The sequence below is a fragment of the Gigantopelta aegis genome, chromosome 8, assembly GCF_016097555.1.
Source record: "Gigantopelta aegis isolate Gae_Host chromosome 8, Gae_host_genome, whole genome shotgun sequence".
Taxonomy (NCBI): Eukaryota; Metazoa; Mollusca; class Gastropoda; order Neomphalida; family Peltospiridae; genus Gigantopelta; species Gigantopelta aegis.
Window position 1 is genome coordinate 9,236,322 of NC_054706.1, and position 21,659 is coordinate 9,257,980.

General features: G+C 37.7%; 1 protein-coding gene across 1 annotated transcript; it reads left to right on the forward strand.

The window, feature by feature from the left end:
• The first annotated feature begins 10,887 nt into the window (after window positions 1–10,887).
• Window positions 10,888–20,362, forward strand: LOC121378728. The gene is made up of 4 exons (XM_041507014.1): window positions 10,888–10,936; window positions 13,936–14,058; window positions 16,430–16,666; window positions 19,940–20,362. Exons 1-4 carry the CDS (start codon window positions 10,888–10,890, stop codon window positions 20,215–20,217), a joined length of 687 nt encoding a protein of 228 aa, XP_041362948.1. The 3' UTR covers window positions 20,218–20,362.
• The last annotated feature ends 1,297 nt before the right edge of the window (window positions 20,363–21,659 follow it).

Below are 21,659 nucleotides of genomic sequence, written 5' to 3' on the forward strand. Positions count from 1 at the left end.
CAATACCACATACACACCTATATATACATACAGAGAAACACACACACGCACGTAGAAACGCACAACCTGATGCACACCCATACATACATGCTGCATACCGGTCCAACCGGGTGGGGGTGGGGGACTCCCGGTTTGGTCTTAGTCCTATCTGCTGTCTGTCTGTCCGTCCGTCTGTCTCACATATAGTTTTCTAAACGTTTTGTTTTACAGAATGTCTCAAGATATCGAGATCGAACCTTGTATATAGCTCTATCATAGCTCTTATAAATCACATTTGACTTCCACAAAGATTTAATCATTTTTCACAGAGTTATGGCCCTTGAACGTAAGAGATACGAAAATGTGTTGGACCTAGTAGGGGGCATGCATTACTTTAAAGGGACATTCCTGAGTTTGCTGCAGTTTTTAAGATGTTATCGACTAACAGAGACTTTTTAACGATTGTAATTACATATCAAATATATTTTTCTGCATAACATATTAGTGGCTGTATATTAAACGTGTTTCTGATCATTCTAATATTTGTACTAGGTTAAATTTCATCTTATTTCGTACGTACGAAATTATTTTAAGACAAAATCCAGTTTGGGCTTCTTACAAATATTAAGACGACCAGGAACACATTGAATATACAGACACTGATACTCTAAACAAGAAAATATATTTAATATGCAAGTTTAATCGTAGAAATATTTTATTAGTCTGAAACATCTTACAATGCAGCAAACTCAAGAATGTCCCTTTAACAACAGTACTCTCAAGATGCTTGTTATGATTTGTTTCAGAGTGCAGTTTTCCACAACGTTTCCCGCGCGTTAAATCATCTCGTCTGCTAAGTCAACAGACCGAGTTACTGAATGACACGACTCTCAGGGAATGTGCATTGCAGTGTGACAGAAAAATCACGTGTTTGGCATTCAACGTGAACGTCAACGCACGGCAGTGTGAGCTGATCGTCAATGCAAATTTTAGTAACTCGAAGCAGAGTGACCCACAGTGGGATTACTATGGGTCGGACTTGTGCTAGACTGACTATAGCCCGAGTACTCGGACATTCGAGAGCTAGGGGGACATTTGAACGAGAGCAGTATAATCGTCCAAATGTCCGTCCATCTACCAAACGGCAAAGTAATCGGACTAGACTCACTAGTAGTATCATGTTGGGGTTTTTTTTACATATTAAATAGGCCAGCAAAATATTGCCTGAATCTTTCACAGGCAGAGGGTTGTATCCACGACAGGTGTGCTCCAACAGTCTGCTAATGGAAGTACGCCAAAACATGGCCCATACCTATTGCCTAAAATAGAGTTTAACGACATCACTAGAGCACATTGATCATTGCCTAAAACAAATACAGTTTATTTGTCTCGAACAGTAATTCAATGATTCAACTACGCAGTGATTATGGAAATTCGTGTACTTTTATTTAACGCTAATTGTTCTACATGTTTCCAAAGCGTTTTATGGTTGAGAGAGAAATGTACACACAGTCTAATAAATCATCTGATTTTGGTATTTGGTAGTGACGGGTCCGGAATATAGCCCAGTGATAAAGCGCTCGCCTATTGCGTGGTCGGTCTAGGATCGACCCCCGTCGGTGGGCCCATTGGGCTATTTATCGTAGTGCACCATCACGACTGGTATATCAAAGACCGTGGTATGTGCTTTCCTGTCTGTATGATGATGCATATAACAAATCACTTGCTACTAATGGAAAAAAATGTAGCGGGTTTCCTCTCTAAGATTATATGTCGAAATTAACAAATGTTTGACATCAAATAGCCAATGATAAATAAATCAACGTGCTCTAGTGGTGTCGTTAAAAAAACAGACTTTAAGCTGACTTTAGCAGGTCAACTGTCGTGCGACGTCATTAACTCGTATTACGATTATTACATGCTAATGGTGAAGACCCATCACCTCCTGGATATTTGACAATTACGATTATCGCATGCTAGTGGTGAGGACCCACCACCTCCTAAACATTTGACATTTACGATTATCGCATGCTAGTGGTGAAGACCCATCACCTCCTGGATATTTGACATTTACGATTATCGCTTGTTAGTTGTGAAGACCCATCACCTCTTGAACATTTGACATTTACGAGGGAAGAAAGTAGATTTTTAACCCATCTGAGATAACACTGTGTTTGATTGACAAGACAATATCCAACATATTCTGGGGGTCGGTCCACACTCATCTGATTAGTTCATGGTGGTCACATGGACGTCAGACCGAAACCGTCCACTGAAATTAACACTATAGATATAGATAACTACAGATGACATTCCGTGGAGAACGAATCTTGGTACACGTGTTAAAATGAGGAGACGAGGGGGGGGGGGGGGGGGGGGGGCAATTATTACTTTAGTAGTTGAGATATTGATCCCCACCCTTCCCGCTTCTGGCTATATGTGCACTGTTGCCTTTTGTCAGCAGTGAATAACTCATAGCCGTCGTGAACGAAGAGGACGGCGAGCACCCCCCCCCCCCCCCCCCCCCCCCAGTCACGGGCTAATTCGGCTCCCATCACGTGTGGTAACTGTTGACAGTGTATTACTAAAGTTACTAGTCATTATGCAAATAATATCAATACGTTAGGCTGTTGTATGCTATTTTATGCCTTTGTAAATTTTCGAGCAGGGTTGAATTATGTTACAAGGAAAGCTTTTGTGTCAACTTTACACACAATACACACAAACACGCTATATATGTACACACACTAGCTACACACTAGTTATTACAATATACGGGCGTAGGAAGGTGCCAACAAGGTGTTCCCCACCACATATATATAAATACATGTAAAAAAATATATAAAAAAACCATTGCTGCTGCTACAAAGTAAGCATGCCATGCCCTCCCCCCGCTTCCTACGCCAGTGCAATACATACATACTACACACATGGTACACACCTATATACACATATTACATGCACGTATATACTACACACGCACTCACACACAATATACACATAATATGTAAGCATATGTAAACAAATGCACGCACATAAATACACGCTCATATCTGTACAGTGTCAATATGTTTGAATTCAGGTACTTTGAGAACAATATAATCGCGATATTAGCTTTATTTGATCAAAACAAACTCGGCTAAGTTAGAGACTAATATTTATACATGATGTATATACACTACACGGGCATGCATTCACGCTCGCACGTACGTCAGTATACGTAAACAAATGCACGTACATAAATACACGCACGAACGCAGGCACGCACACACATATTAATACATTGTCTGTCTATATGAATACGTGTGTTTTAAGTACAATATAATCGCGACATTGGGCATAATTAGTCTAAACAAACTCAGCTAAGTTAGAGATTAATATTCATTACCATTGAGTTACATACTACATGTTTTAGTCAAGTAATCAGTTTTAGCAAATCCATTGTTTCTTGTCATCTCGATATAGTAACTCAAAGTGTACTTTACAGGAAACAGAACAACAACCAAAAAGAAGTTTCTTTTGTTTAACAGCACCACTAGAGCACATTGATTTATTAGTCATCGGCCATTGGATATCACACATTTGGTACTTTTTGACATATAGTCTTAGACAGGAAACCCGCTACATTTTTTTCCATTATTACCAAGGGTTCTTTTATATGCACCATTAGTTCAGGGACCAGAGCCGACAATGGTATCACCTGGCTTTTTACACTTTTATGTTAGTTTTGTAAATATGACTTCCTGTCGTTTGTTGTAAAGGCACATTTGTTTCAAACAATTTAACAATGACCCCTTTAGTTTCTCACAGGGTGTCTATCATTCACATTCTAGGAAGTTGAGTTAAGTATGTTCATCATACATGAAGCAGTAGTACAATTAATGCTAAGGTGTCGGATTTGTTTTCCTCTGGTGACCTATTTATTACACCAATTTGTATATATTATGTATCAGTGTATAGATGGGTTCAACTTAAACATTTTGAGTGCTAATTCGTGTGGCTATGTCCCATTGGTTGCATAGTTATGATACATTTTGTTATCCCTACCTCAAAATGTTGTACAAGAATTTGTCCTCGCCTCACTATGTTTATTGGGTGATATCCACCAAAAACCTACTCCTTAGAAAAGTCTATCATACTAATTTATTAACAACAGACATAGGGCTATTAAAAAAACACCATGAGAATTTGCCCGCCCAGGTGATACCAATTCGTTTTATTTCGGGGTTTCGCCCATGAACTACATCCCACAGACAGGATAGTACATACCACACGGCCTTTGATATATCAGTCGTTTTGTGCACTGGCTTGAACGAGAAATAGCAGGACCAAAAAAGTACCTACCACGGGAACACTTTAACTATGGCTATAACTGTCTATTTAGAGTTGTTGTAATGGATTCGTAATAGTTACTTGATGTCGAATTTCTGTTTTTAGCTAAAGGATGCTTTGGGAAGCCACAAGTTTCACATTATAGAGTTATTATTACGCAAAAAGGGTACCTGTATCGATTAATATGCAGGTATTTATTTTAGATTATTATTATTATTATTATTATTATTATTGTCGTTGTCGTTGTTGTTGTTGTTGTTGTTCCTATTAGTATTTATGTAAAGAGAGCAAAATATGAGAATGCATCTTTGCTTAAAGTACTTTTTAAAACTGTCGTTATAAAGTTTCCTCCAGTTTAACTGTAAATAAGATTTCTTTTATCAGCCCAGCAAACACTTCTATTAAAATGGGAAGGGATGTAGCCCAGTGGTAAAACGTTCGCTTGATGCGCGGTCGGTCTAGGATTGATCCCTGTCGGTGGACCCATTGGGCTATTTCTCGTTCCAGCCAGTGCTCCACAACTGATGTAACAAAGACCGTGGTATGTACTATGCTGTCTGTGGGATGGTGCATATACAAGATTCCTTGCTGCTAATCAAAAACGAGTAGCCAATGAAGTGGCGACAGCGGGTTTGCTCTCTCAATATCTATGTGGTTCTTAACCATATGTCTGACGCCATATAACCGTAAATAAAATGTGCGTTGTTAAATAAAAAGATTCCTTCCTTCTATTAAAATATTATTTGAATTCAAGCTAAATACAGTGAATTGTCTCGCTTTTAAACCTTTTGTATCCAGCAACAAAACTGAAGTGATCCAAGGGAGGTTACCCCAATATTGCTTCATGTCTCAAACGTTATACGATATGCGCTAAACTACCAGGGTGGTAAAAGTACTATTTTGTACGCAACTAATCCTCTTCTGGTTTTTATATTTGTTTGTTGTTGTTGTTGTTTTTATTGTTGTTTTGTTTTTTTTGACATTTTTTATGCAGGGCCGTACCTAGTTTAAAATAACGAGGGAGAGAGGGTTCGTGAACACAGACTCAGAGCTGAGTAAAACTAACATACATGTACAGCTAAACTAGGGCCGATTTCATGTCTGGGTTTTGTAACACCGGGTCATATCACAACCTAGGTTTAATACTGGTTTACGTAAAACGCTGAAACACTTGACCAAGACCTACACCTGTGGTGAATTTCAGATGTATCTATTTTACCCGTGTTTACAAAACCAGCGGCGTTTAGAGAAAACATGGCTGGGGTAATAAATAGAATAACAAACTCGGTATCAGTTATTATCAAATTTATTTCACGCGGGACATAAATTTGATAATAACTGGTAACTCGTTTATTATTCTATATATATCGCAGGCGCTTTGTTGTTCGTTCGCCACGAACATGGTAAATAATTGTTGCGTCAAGGGATGGATCTAATTATACAGTCGTGCTAAAAAAAAAGACAAACGGGCATCTTGTCTAAAGGGGATGGGGTTCGAACACCCCGAACCCTCGCCCTTTATTCGCTTCTGTAGTGGGTTCAAATGGTCTCTGAAAATATGTTCACAGTTCATGGCTCTGCGATACTGAAGTAAAACACGATTTTGCTGCCGAAGTTATCCATGAAAAAAGTTACTTTGAGCAAACCCAGCGAAAAACCACCTCAAGGGCAGGTTTAAACAAGCAATACAATTGTAACCCAGTGTTAAACAAGGGTTATTGAAAACCAGACATGTGAAACAGTAAACATGACTCCGGGTTTAACCTATGTTTAAACATATGTTTCCAAAACCCAGCGATAACCCAGCCATATGAAATCGGCCCTCGATGTATAAAAAGGGGATTGTTAAAACCACTGGCTATCGCGCTCGACAAAGGCTATTATTTGGTGACTCGAGTTTGAAAAACATTGACCTCGGTAACTGTAGAACACCTTTCTACAACACCCCACCCCAACTCCACTCCGTACAAACCACGGTCCTGTGATATTAATTTTGTGTGATTTCATAAATCCAAAACACTGTACATGCCCTTCGAAACGATGTCTGGAGGTGGCGCGGAGTACAGCATCTAGTGTGTGTGTGTGTGGGGGGGGGGGGGGGGGGGGTTACAAGCCATATTTGTATCTAATGTGTATATGTAGAGTATATTTCTGTTGTAATTGTCTGCCACTGTTTAATGTTAATTAGCAATATGCTTTTTAATTCGAAAAATATTCAAACAACTGTTAAAGTCATTATACTACCGTAGTTCGTTTGTATCAACATCTTAAAAAAAATGGATTCCAAATTTACAGAAATATACTAAATGCGTCATTATCCATTGCTAACAAGATCTCAAATAAATTGTATTTACTTCTGTTGTTGTCGCAATGTTGTTTTTGTTTTGTTGTTTTTTTGTTTCTTTTTACTTTAGGGTAGCGGAGGGGTGTTTTTCGGTTGCGTGTTTTTTAAATTTGGAACACACACTCACTCTCTCTCTCTCTCTCTCTCTCTCTCTCTCTCTCTCTCTCTTTGGGCGAGATGTAGCCCAATGGTACAGCGCTCGCTCGATATGCACCACCCCATTTACAGGATAGCACATACCACTCACTTTGATATACCGGTCGTTGTGCACTGGCAGGAACAAGAAATAGCCTAATGGGTCACCAACGAGGATCGAGCCTAGACCGACCTCGCATCAGGTGTATACAGAGGGCATTGACAAAGATTGACAGTAAATGACAATGTCGTTACATCAATAGTTAATGTGTTGTAGGAGAAAAGATAAAAATAGTAAATATACATAGAAATGTATTGTATTTCGCTATGAAGCTGGAATCACATTGATTATTTATCATTACCATCTCAGTAAATACCCAGTAGACACAGGATGTGTAAAAACTCTTAATATCAGGTTTAAACTACGTCGGCTCGGATAATTATTACTAACCTTCTTTTTTGGTTGCAATACAATTCAGGTGGTGCTTAATTAACTGTCAGGTGTTTGTGTGAGTGAGTGTATGTATGTGTGTGTGTGTATATGTGTGTGTGTGTGTCTGTGTGTATGCGTGTGTGTGTGTATGTGTGTGTATATTTGTGTGTCTGTGTGTGTCTGTGTGTATGTGTGTGTGTATGTGTAGGTGTAAACCACTTGCACCGACCAGTGATCCATAACTGGTTCAACAAAGGCCATGGTTTGTGCTATCCTGCCTGTGGGAAGCGCAAATAAAAGATCCCTTGCTGCCTGTCGTAAAAGAGTAGCCTATGTGGCGACAGCGGGTGTCCTCTCAAAATCTGTGTGGTCCGTAACCATATGTCTGACGCCATATAACCGTAAATAAAATGTGTTGAGTGCGTCGTTAAATAAAACATTTCTTTATGTGTGTGTGTGAGTGCGTGTGTTTGTGAGAGTGTGTGTGTATGTGTTTGTGTGAGTGTGTGTGTCTGTGTGTGAGTGTGTGTGTGTCTGAGTGAGTGTGTGTGTGTGTGTGTGTGTGTGTGTGTGTGTGTATGTGTGTGTTGTGTGTGTTTGTGTATGTGTGTGTGTATGTATATGTGTATGTGTGTTTTGTGTGTGTGTGTGTGTGTGTGTATGTATGTGTGTGTATGCGTACAGGCAGGGTGCGACAGAAGGAAGTCGACAGTGGGGGTTTTGGGGTATGCTTCCCCCTAAACGTTTGAAACCTGTCTTAAGATTTACCACCAATATTTGTGCCTCTCACACACACACACACACACACACACACACACACACACACACACACACACACACACACGTATATATATATATATATATATATATATATATATATATATATATATATATATATAGATATATACATACATACATACATACATACATACATACATACATGTATAGATAAAAGAAAGTCACTTTAAGTGTATCTCCACTTAAGGCAGAGTCGAAAGGGTATTTCTGCAAATTATCTACGAATCTACATCTTCTGTATGAGGACTGCCACTCGACAGGTCCTTATAGGCGCGTGTATCCAGGAATGTATACAGTAGACTGTTGTGAGCGACGTTTCTAGAGGGGTATCGAGTCGTGCTTCCACGGAAATTATATATTTTTTAAAATGTTCGACTAAATAGGACCGATTAATCTGCCACCCCCGCTCACAAACAACAAAAAGCATACAAACACAAAAACAAAAACAAAGAAACAAGGAAACAACGGTACACGTGATACTGACTGCGGTCTCTCTCCACACTGTGATGTAGAGCTGGGCAGTATACCGAGCAAATATCAAAATAACGAAATTTCGGTACTGAAAATATTCTCGCAATTAAATAAAACACACTTTAAAAATATATTCGAAGACAAATTGAGTGACAATAATAGTGTGAGGGCATCATATTTTCAATAAAAGTTGGAGGAAATTTAACACAGACAATCCAGGATATCTAATTTGTACAGGATCAACGTGGTTATATTGGAATTACGAAACAGTATGAACATTATGCAAGCATAAGTTTAGATCCAGGACGGTATACCCCAAGAACCCCGAGGTAAACTACACCCAAAATACTTATAGTTTGAGTTTCAGGGAGGTCGAGGTTTCGAAATTCGTATAACACATCTAAGAACTGAAACTGCATTGCAAATGGATGATTTCGTAAGAAACGGGCGATGTACTTGTTTTAATTAAGAATCAGTTCAATAGAAAATTTATATTTCACAAAGTATTCACTGGTATGAACGTGTTGCCTATCTATATTGACATCAAGTGTTAGCGATCATAGGGGGGAAAAGAGGTGAATTGACTGCTTTTTCTAAATATTTCCTTTTAACCAATATGTACATATGTCTTTTCACGTAGTGGCCTTAAACAGTGGAAATACTCGTAATTATTTTAGGACTGGCCATTTTGATAGGGATGAGGGAAATTAAATGCATATCACAATAAAGAATCTGTAATATTGCATTGATTAAAACCCTTTTATAATCGAAAACTAATCAGTTTGACATAAATTGCATCAAAACACATGCATGTGTAAAACAGACTGTATGAAATGTACTGGCTTTATCAGCATTATTTCACCTGTGGTCACACCTGTCAGGTGTAATATGTGTAGTGTAGTGTGTTTCAAATTGACTGTAAATTGCCTCTGTGCAGCCTTTACATAGCCAATTATATATTATTCGTTAATAAACGTCGACTTTTTAATGTTTATTACGCCCATCATTTGTATAAAAGGGTCATCATGCTTAATGCTCATGCAGCTTTCAGGTTTTCATTGCAGTGATTTATATAAATCATACATGTTAAGGAAAACCGCAGTGGAATATAATTTTGATTAGGACTTTGATTATTGTTGTTCAGTTGGTCGAGTACTGTGTTGTAGACAACACTGGGCTGTGATGGCCTGTAACTACAAGTTCAGAGGTAAGAAAGTTAGTGTGGATAACGTGTGTGGATAGCCATCGAGCTCAGAGGTAAGAAAGTCGGTGGATAGCCATGGGGCTATACGTGTTGATAATCGTGCTATCCGTGTTGATAACCGTCGAGCTATCTGCCGAGCTCAGAGGTAAGAAAGTCAGTGTGGATAGCCATGGGGCAATCCGTGTTGATAATCGTCGAGCTATCTGCCGAGTTCAGAGGTAAGAAAGTCGGTGAGTATAGCCATGGGGCTATCCGTGTTGATAATCGTCCAGCTATCTGCCGAGTTCAGAGGTAAGAAAGTTGGTATGGATAGCCATGGGGCTATCCGTGTTGATAATCGTCCAGCTATCTGCCGAGTTCAGAGGTAAGAAAGTTGGTATGGATAACGAATGGGCTATCCGTGTTGATAATCGTCGAGCTATCTGCCGAGTTCAGAGGTAAGAAAGTCGGTGAGGATAACCAATGGGCTATCCGTGTTGATAACCGTCGAGCTATCTGCCGAGTTCAGAGGTAAGAAAGTCGGTGTGGATAGCCATGGGGCTATCCGTGTTGATAATCGTCGAGCTATCTGCCGAGTTCAGAGGTAAGAAAGTCGGTGTGGATAGCCATGGGGCTATCCGTGTTGATAATCGTCGAGCTATCTGCCGAGTTCAGAGGTAACAAAGTCGGTGTGGATAACCATGGGGCTATCCGTGTTGATAATCGTCGAGCTATCTGCCGAGTTCAGAGGTAAGAAAGTCGGTGTGGATAGCCATGGGGCTATCCGTGTTGATAATCGTCGAGCTATCTGCCGAGTTCAGAGGTAAGAAAGTCGGTGTGGATAACCATGGGGCTATCCGTGTTGATAATCGTCGAGCTATCTGCCGAGTTCAGAGGTAAGAAAGTCAGTGTGGATAACCATGGGGCTATCCGTGTTGATAATCGTCCAGCTATCTGCCGAGTTCAGAGGTAAGAAAGTCGGTGTGGATAGCCATGGGGCTATCCGTGTTGATAATCGTCGAGCTATCTGCCGAGTTCAGAGGTAAGAAAGTCGGTGAGGATAACCAATGGGCTATCCGTGTTGATAACCGTCGAGCTATCTGCCGAGTTCAGAGGTAAGAAAGTCGGTGTGGATAACCATGGGGCTATCCGTGTTGATAATCGTCGAGCTATCTGCCGAGTTCAGAGGTAAGAAAGTCGGTGTGGATAACCATGGGGCTATCCGTGTTGATAATCGTCGAGCTATCTGCCGAGTTCAGAGGTAAGAACACCAGACTGTGACACATTTTCAGGTTTTCATTGCAGCGATTTACATAAATCATACATGAACAGGAAAAAATGCGGTGGATAATAATTTTGAATAGGACTTTGATATTGTTGTTGTTCGAATACTGCGTTATAGACATCACGTTGGACTGTAAACTGTAACTGTAACTGGAAGTACAGGTAAATGTGGATAACCGTGGGGCTATCCGTCATTTATGAAGGTAAGAACCCCTGTGTCTCTTTTATTTATTTATTTATTTATTTATTCATTTATTAAGGTATTTAGTATACTAACTGGATTATTATGATTTAAAAGTAGCCTCGGCTCAAACTACTTAAGACATAAAGTTCGGGACCACACAGATAATTAGAAAGGAAACCCGTTGCAGCCACGCAATAAGATATTCCTTTCGATTAGCATCAATGGATCTTTTATATGCAGCATCCCATTGACAGGATAGTACATACCACAGCTTTTGGTACACCAGTTGTACAATGGTTAGAACCAGAAATAGGCCTACCGACGGGGGTCTATCCTAGACTGACTGCGCATCAGGCGAGCGCTTTACCACGTCGTGCCCCTCACTTTTAGGGAAACACACCCTGAATCGTCATAGCATCGAATGAATGAATACACGAATGCTTAAAGGGACATTCCTGAGTTTGCTGCATTGTAAGATGTTTCCCACTAATGAAATATTTCTACGATTAAACTTACATATTAAATATAGTTTCTTGTTTATAATACCAGTGTCTGTATATTCAATGTGTTTCTGGTCGTCTTGATATTTCTAAGAAGACCAAACTGAATTTCGTCTTCAAATAATTTCGTACGTACGTAAAAACAATATTTTAGGAAATAAAATAAAATTTAACCTAGTACAAATATTAGAACGATCACAAACACGTTTAAAATACAGCCACTAATATTTTATGCAGAAAAATATATTTGATATGTAATTACAATCGTTAAACAGTCTCTGTTAGTCGATAACAGCTTAAAAATTGCAGCAAACTCAGGAATGTCCCTTTAACCCCCGCTCAAATTCCTATCCTGTCTTTGATACTTTCTACACATTGCCCTGATAATAGCTATTAAAAGGCCACTAAATAACTTGGTTATTGATGCACATTATAAGTGTATGTGTTTATAAAACTGCTACCTTGCTTATAAAATAGTTCAGTGTTTTAACTATTATATTAGATATAAAGATTAATTCTTCCAGTGACTCTTTGATTTAAATGTATCTTTAAGTGATTCTCTTCCCAGTTGTAAATGTGTACACCAGAAACATGTTCTGCAGGTGACCTTAAAGCGATAGAACACTTTGCAAAGTAAGTAAGTAATCAGTTTTACAAACTATCGTCTTAAATTGTTTTTTAAACAAATCCTGAAAAAAATATTGTCGTCTACTTCAAGTTTAATCCATTGAATAAAATTGCTGTTATATTGTTGGGAACAAACACATCAGAATTAGTTACCGGTCTTATTTTGAGAAAACCCCAAAGGTACTTTATTCAATGTAAATCATATTTTGAACGTGTGCATTCAAAACGTTTTATGGTAGACATTTGGAGGCTATATCTATTAAATACGATACACCATTAAAGGGACATTCCTGAGTTTGCTGAACCTTTCAAACTGTTATCGACTAACAGAGACTTTTTAACGACTGTAATTACATTAGTTGCTGTACATTAAACGTGTTTCTGATCGTTCTAATATTTGTACTAGCTTACATTTCATTTTATTTCAAAAATACGAAATTATTTGAAGTGTGCTTCTTGCAAATATTAAGACGACCAGAAACACATTTAATATACAGCAACTAATATTGTATGCAGAAAAATATATTTAATATGTAAGTTTAATCGTAGAAATATTTTATTAGTCGAAAACATCTTACAATGCAGCAAACCCTTTAACCAAAATGATGCCTTATGCTATTCCATATTTTGAACTTGTACATACTTTTTTGTTTCTTTGGTGAAAGACTTTCAAATTTTTGTCAGTGTTTTACATGAAGTGACGGATCTGACAGCTATGGTAGCAGTACTCATGATGGGTTCCAGTGGTGGGGCAGGATATCTTCACCTTTCGTAAACACCTGATATCATCACTGTTTTGACAGCGATTCATAAGTGCATATCATTACATGTCTATTTATTCCAGTGATACCCGTCCTGTGCTAGTTTTAATTTATTAAACTAGTCTGGGAGTGAAAGCAATGTAGAAAGTATGTATTGTCCAGTGAAAGATGTTCGGAATAGCAGTTCTTCTATAGATGAGGCACTATTTTGCAAAATACTCATTGAATTTCGGTTAACGACTTGAAACGATGAAAATCTTACTTAAATAATAACATATTATCCATTTCAGTTAAAGTGAGTCAAGTATGAAAGGAATTATGTTCAAAAACAATTTAGATAGCATTAAGAGACCATACATTAACTAAAATAAATGAGTGTACCCATTTTGTATTGCAACCAGTGAAATTTCATTGAGTACGAGCATATGAGTATCCAGTGAAATATAATTGCTTATTACCTTTTTTGGTCATCAAATGCACCATAACATTTACGGCAAACCAGACATATTCCCAACTTGACATTTGACGTCATAATCCAAAATGGCCGTATTCAGCCACCTGTTTTATATCTTTTTCTTATGTCTATTATTTTTTAATATTTAAACAAAATTCAATAGATTACGACTCATTTTAATTTTTAATCTTTTCTTTGGCCTTCGAATAACTCGGCTTAGAGTTATTAAGAAATTTGGGGACCAAATGATCGATTTTGTGATCACCCCAAGAAGTCCTTCAATACCACGAATTGATCACGTGGAACTACAAGGAAGTATGGAGTGACTTTTAGACTAAGAGATCACGTGGTTCCAGAGGGTAATTTAAAATAAAAAAAATTATAATAAATAAATGTTGGGGTTTTTTTAGGTTTTTTTTAGTTCTTTGTTGTTTATCTTGTATTTTTCAGGCACCAGGACTAGGAACGTGGCACGTGGCATGCCAGCCATAGCCAGCTCCTCAAATTTTCAGAACAATCCCGAAAAGGCGATTGACGGAAACACGACATCTTCCTCATCGAAATGTTTCATCAGTGAGAAGAATCAAACTTTAACGCGGTGGATGGTAGACTTGCAGGGAACATATCGTGTTGACCATGTTAATATAACTGTGACAAAATATTTCAGTAAGCTGTTCGCATTTCTATAATTAATGTATAATTTTTCAATCGTGTTGACCATGTTAATATAACTGTGACAAAATATTTCAGTAAGCTGTTCGCAGTTTTATAATTAATGTATCATTTTTCAATCGTGTTGACCATGTTAATATAACTGTGACAAAATATTTCAGTAAGCTGTTCGCAATTCGATAATTAATGTATCGCTTTTCAGTCGTTTAATTAAAGTGACAGGCCCTAGTTTTTAAAAACTACGACATGTTTTTCTTTATTAAAGCCGTTTTTGATAGTTTAAATTAGAAGTACTTACATTTTATTATTTAGAATAATCATTTCCGTACATCTGAAGTCGTTCTGGTTATCCAGGGTTTTTGTAATACCCCAAAATGCATTTTTCGTAATTATACTCATCGAAATGTGTTGCAGGTTTGTAGATTAACTAAACTTATTGTTAATTTTCACGGGTTGAGACTAGGATGTATCGTTTTTCATTCATGTCGAGGGTTGGTTATATCCAAAGTTTTAATATGAAAAGTATCACGTTGTTTTGTTGGTTGTTTTTTTCAGTTATACTGAACACTAAAAGAAACGCGAATATTAATTTAATTTAATTTTCTTTAATTTATTTATAATTATTTGGTTTGGTACGCAGTAGTTTTTCTATGTCGAACTTGTCAATGTATGTAGTGTGAACTTGTCAGTGTATGTAGTGTGAACTTGTCAATGTATGTAGTGTGAACTTGTCAGTGTATGTACTGTGAACTTGTCAGTATATGTAATGTGAACTTGTCAATGTATGTAGTGTGAAGATTTTAGGCGCAGTTTGACTGTCTATTTACAGAATTGTGTCATGCATATATACGTAGCCATGAAATATATAGATCAACAGAAGCCATAAAAGTGATATTCGGTGTAAATTTCCATCGTATTTTAGTTGCAGTAAAAATATAGAAATCATATGTATATTTGTGTGAACAAGTCTATGCTTCTAATTGCCTCCCGTATATACCATTACAATATAATTACTGAGGTGAACGTCGCTTAATAAAAAATTTGGGGATGATTACCAACTGTAACACTAAGCTCAGCATAGAAATAAAAAGGTAGAAATAGTAAATTTACTAGAAGGAAATGTTTTATTTAACGACGCATTCAGTACATTTTATTTACGTTTATACGACGCCAGACATATGGTTAAGGACCACACAGATATTGAGAGAGGAAACTCGCTGTCGCTATCTCATGAGCTACACTTTAGGATCATCCCACAGACAGGGTTGTATACCACGGCCTTTGATATGCCAGTAGTGGTGCAGAGAGAGAGAGAGAGAGAGAGAGAGAGAGAGAGAGAGAGAGAGAGAGAGAGAGGGCAAATTTTATGATACGTTTTTTTTGGGAGGTTTGTGGTGGGTGTATGGAAGGGAGTGTCTGGTCTCTGTTTATGATGCGGATATGTGCACCCTGTAAGATGATGTTGACCAGGGCTAAAACGTCCGTGGTTGAAATGCCAGTCCACGGTCTGCACGTGGTGGAAATCAACAGACATGTCTGGTGAGCCATCGAACAAACCATTATTTCAACACCGCACAATATATAGTTAGCGATGAAATAACGAGCTTTCCATTTCCCTTGGGGAATGAACAATTTACTGAACTGTACATGTCCATTTCTAGTATGATGCACTTCGATACATCGCAGAGAGATCGTTTAAGTGCTCTGGTGATGAACTTAGCCTCATTCATTAAACTGTGACAACTTTCTTTGCGATATCGCGGTGTTGCTTAAAGTGACAGATCCTAGTTTTTAAACACCGCGACGTATTTGTGCACTATTAGAGCCGTTTTGATAATAAAAATTCCAAGTTACTGATATGTTATTGTTTAGATTATCCACTTTCGTACATCCGAGGTGTTTTTGGTCACCCAGGTTTTGTTTTAATATCCCCAAATACAAGTAACGGTTATCGAACTAAACTCTAATCTATTTGTAGACGTTATATTCTCGCTTAAAACTCACATAATTTAATTTTACCCTTTTATAACTTTATCCAGATGTGATACAAATGAATGAATGAATGTTTAACGACACCCCAGCACGAAAAATACATCGGCTGTTGTGTGTCAAACTATGGTAGATGTAATACTGGTTTGTAACCTAACCAAACTTAGTTTCTATTTTGTCGGCTTCAACTAGGGTGTACGCCTTTAAGAGAACTCGGTGTTTGTGAATTAGTCCACTGGCATTTGTTTTCTTCTAATGCATATTAAACTATGTTTTATTACAGCGAACATATTGAAAAAGTTCGTCATTGAAGTATTTTCACACAACCCGGGAAAATGTCCTGGTGCTGTTGCTGAGATTTGTTTAAATTACACTGCCGATCCACTGGGAGAAGGACAGACAACGACCTTGACCTGTGACAAACCAGCCAGAGGTCGCTTCCTTCGCATACGAGAATGGTTTGCAAAATGGAAGCAGATGCCATTATGTGAAGTTGAAGTATACCCCGCAGTTGAAAACGGTATAAAGTTACTCGGTTATTTTACAATTATCACATTTCAGTTATTAATACCCAATAAACACCAGAACGTCTTTATTTTAAACGCAAATATTTACACAAAATATACAGAAAATATCTTGAATCTTGTCTGTCAGTGGGAAGAAGAAAATGAACAAAAACACTATATAGTGGTGCTTTTGTTGCTGAACTAGCTTTGAACATTAAAGGGACATTCCCGAGTTTGCTGCAGTCTTTAATATGTTATCGACTAACAGAGACTTTTTAACGATTGTAATTACATACCAAATATATTTTTCTGCATAAAAATTAGTGACTGTATATTAAACGTGTTTCTGATCGTTCTAATATTTATACTAGGTTAATTTTCATTTTATTTCCTAAAATATGTTTTTTTCGTACGTACGAAATTATTTGACGACAGAATCCAGTTTGTTCTTTTTACAAATATTAAGACGACCAGAAACACTTTAAATATACAGACACTGATATTCTAAACAAGAAAATATATTTAATATGTAAGTTTAATCGTAGAAATAGTTCATTAGTCGGAAACATCTTACAATGGAGCAAACTCAGGAATGTCCCTTTAATAGAAAAACGAAATTGCATTCAAAAGATTTATTTAACATTTAAAAAACTAAAGTTCATGTCTTTGAGATGATTAGTTATATATAAAAACTGAATAGGAATTACGTTACTCTTACAATGATCATATTTCAGTTATTAATCACCAATAACACTCAAACATCTCCATTTTAAGAATAAATACTTCTATGAAATATATAATTTTTTCTCATTAATTACATATTAAAATTGTTTCTTAAATATAGGTCAAACCTCGATGTCTGTCAATAGGAACATGAAAAAGATTATTTCGAAAACACACTACAGAATGAACTTTTATACTTGAAATAGTTTAAGTATTGATAGCAAAACGAAATTGCATTCAAAGCATGCAAAGATGTGTTTAAAATTTAAATAAAGAAACTTTTGGAGTTCGTCGACCAACAATACACACACTGCAGAAAGAAACCCGACAGTACCCGCTTTCAATAATGTTTCAATGTAGTTGCTGACAGGTTTCTTCATGTAGTGTATGTATTAGTAATTAATATGTCAAATATTTGTTATCGAGGAACTCGCAAATATTCAATGTAATGGCATTTAACGACAAACATAGAGTTATTGTTGTATTGGGGCGGGAATCTTTGCCTACCCGGTGGTAGGCAGCCATTCCGTGATTTTCTTATAGTTATCACTGACGGCAGAGAACCATGATAACCGTCGAAATGTCTGTGTAGGTCTCGAACGGTAGAGTACTCGGACTAGTCCAGCCACCGAATCTGCAGGACCTAGAAATGGAATGATGTTCCACACACGACGATCTTAAAAGTTAACAGTTAAAGTTTGTTTTGTTTAACGACACCACTAGAGCACATTGATTTTACATAAGCGTACGAGACGGGGGTGGGAGAGAAAATCGTTAAATTCGGGCAAAACAATAGAAAAATTCGGGGAAAATTAGCTGGCCCTCTACACAAATGGGAGCCCGTACGTCTATGGTCGACGATTGCTAAAGCATTACCTAGAGTTTCCTCTAGCCTTCCCCTATATATCAATATCAATAAGACGAGGGCTGGAGGTGTTTCAAGCTATATTGATCTAGACGTGTGAAAAATATTGTTTTCATGGGTGCTCTGATCCTTGTAGCACATTGTCATTCTCTCTAAATGGACGATTTCTAGTGTCTTGTCTATAGGAGAGCAGTCTCTCCCGAGGAGATCGTTTAATGGACATTTCACCAATCTTGTCCCCGCCAGAAAGAGGACTGCCATTCCCAAACTAGTTTACTAAATCAGAACTAGCACAGGACAGAGCTAATTGTAATACGTACAGCTGTAATAACATGCACTTGTGAATCACTGTGAAAATAGTGATGATATCAGGTGTTCGCGAAAGGCTGGGCATATCCTTCCCCACAGTTAGCACCCGTCATGAGTACTGCTACCACAACTGTCAGGTCCGTCACTTCATCTAAAATTAACAACAACATATTGCAATGATTTATGAAATTTTGTATTACAACACACCGTTGAAACGATCCAAACTGCTTAGTTTTACGAAAAATACTCCTATATAATTACTATAATTATCTAATTATTCTACTGAACCCTCCAAAACGTCAGACTAATTTTACAAATCACTCTTCCACTTATAATATATATTTACAACAGACAAACTCCCAAACGAAAGAGCTGGGGCGGGTCGTAGCCCAGTGGTAAAGCGTTCGCTTGATGCGCGGTCGGTTTGGGATCGATCCCCGTCAGTGGGCCCATTGGGCGATTTCTCGTTCCAGCCAGTGTACCATGACTGGTATATCAAAGGCCGTGGTATGTGTTATCCTGTTTGTGGGATGGTGCATATAAAAGATCCCTTGCTGCTAATCGAAAAGAGTAGCCCATGAAGTGGCGACAGCAGGTTTCCTCTCTATATATCTGTGTGGCCCTTAACCATATGTCCGACGCCATATAACCGTAATTAAAATGTGTTGAGTGCTTCGTTAAATAAAACATTTTCTTCCTTCCTTCCTTCCTTCCTTCCTTCCTTCCTTCCCAAACGAAAGAATAATGTTGGCAAACATATTTACGTGTCCTTGACCTCAAAACGTTCATGCACACCTTTCTGGAACCAGCTATGGGAAACCAGTGACAAAAACACCCACTTATATAGTGCAACAAACAGCGTGCTTCGCACCAAATACATCAGTAGCACGTGCAATAACTATTGACAAACACACGGTCTTCTATACTGTCGTCTATACTGTCATCAAGTCAAACAAATCATATTTATGACGTGCCTTGTTTGACACCCTATAGCCGATCTCTATCTCTTTGTGCTGCGGTGTCGTTAAACATCCATTCATTCAAGTCGAAATCGATAAATAAAACTTTAGAAAACAAACGAACTAGACTGTACCCAGGATTATTTCACACAGGGACACAAAAAACAACAACACAAACACAGAGACATATGAATTTTTCAAAGATAATGCTGCATTCGGGTATGCTTGAAAATATACATTTGCCAGTTGCAAACTCGTAATTACAACTTGTGTGCATTCTGATTCACTTGTCCAAAAGAAAAACATGTTATTTCCTCAAAATAGTCAACAACAATGTGTTCCATGGACACACACACACACACACACACACACACACACACACACACACACACACACACACATGCTCAGCTTTATATTTCATTTTATTTCAGGATGCGATTATCCAAAGAGTTTTCCGCGCGTTGAATCCACTCGTCTGCTAAGTCAACAGTCCGAGTTACTGAATGACACGACTCTCACGGAATGTGCAGTGAAGTGTGGCACAAAAATCACGTGTTTGGCTTTCAACGTGAACGTCAACACTCTGCAGTGTGAGCTGGTCTGTCATCCAAGTTTTAATGATTCCAAGCAAAGTGACCCACATTGGGATTACTATGGGTCTGACTTGTGCTACACTGACGAACGCGTTGAAAACTGTTCAGGTTGTTAAACAAAGACAACAGTTAGAAAGACATAATAGTTTAATTTTTCTTTTTTTAAAAGACTTTCTAGCCACTAATCTGCGCGTCATCGAATAACTGTTTGACACGTAACTTGAGACCTATACAAGTTCTCCTGTGAGAACTCATCCAATATCTGCGGAAATGCTGGAATAAAAATTTGTGAGCATGGTTCTCTTTTTTTTTCTTTTCTTTTTTTTCTTCTTTTTTTTCTAAACCTTTATTACCCCCAGATCACTGGCCTTGAATCATCGTCTTACAACATGTACAACAATAATAAAATTATAACATGATTATGTGTACCTGTATAACGGTATGGTAAAGGTTTTATATTTCATAGTATGTATATAAACAATATGTGATATGTATGGGAGTTATATTCATTACATGGTTCTTGGTACGTCAATCCATTCCTAAACGCGTTTTAATACATGTATAACCGTGCAGGATTAAAAACGTGTGTAAATATCGCATTAACATTCGGTAGGCCTATCTGTTTTTGTCTTCGGGAATCGGGCGATGTTCGGGATTTCGTTATGTACAGCCTGAACATGAAAAATGCGATTTTTTCTAAACAATATTTTTCCTACATTGATTTTTTTTAACATATATAAATGCATCGTGTTGAGGTGTATCTGTGTGCCAAATATGAACAATGTACACATCGGCATTAACATTCGGGCTTTGTTTTTGTCTCCGGGCGACATTCGGGCTCCGGGCTGCAAATAGGCTGAACCGGGGGGATACAGGCTTGGAACAGACAAGTTCTTTAACAAATGTTTTGGTGCCATTCCCATCGACCATCTTAGATAATTGTCGTAATCTCCAAGTGTGAAGTGGTCAGTGCAAATCGTATCCCATCTTGACAGTCCTTTCCAATACGCACGTGTTCGGTTTAAGAACCGCTTCCATGCAAACAATGTCAGTTGGTCATTCGGGAAAATGTGCAAACGTCTTTTGCCTTTAACTGCAGCTTTTGTACATCCATACACCGAACAATGGTTCACCATGTTTCACATTTGATAGATATTTTCAAAATAATATTCCACACATACAATTTAATTCAATAGAATAACATTTTCGCATTTTAAAAATACACGTATTCCACTTCCATGTGAAATGTCTGAAAGGCTGCGAATCACGCTAAAATGTTATGCCGGTTAGCGCGTCACGGGGTCACGTGACTTAACTCTTGGAGTTAGAGGCTTTTTTGGCAAGCGATGGGAAAAGCGTGACTTTTTATTGCGAATATATTAAAAACGGGTAAAAATTTTAACATTTATTTTATTGATACTTAATATATATTGTAAAAGGTATACGTAGATACCAAACAATAGTGAATTACATTTTTGATAAATGTAGACCTTTAAATAAAATACTTTGATTATATTTCAAAGTCTCTTGTGACACATTACAATTTTTGTATTCTCTG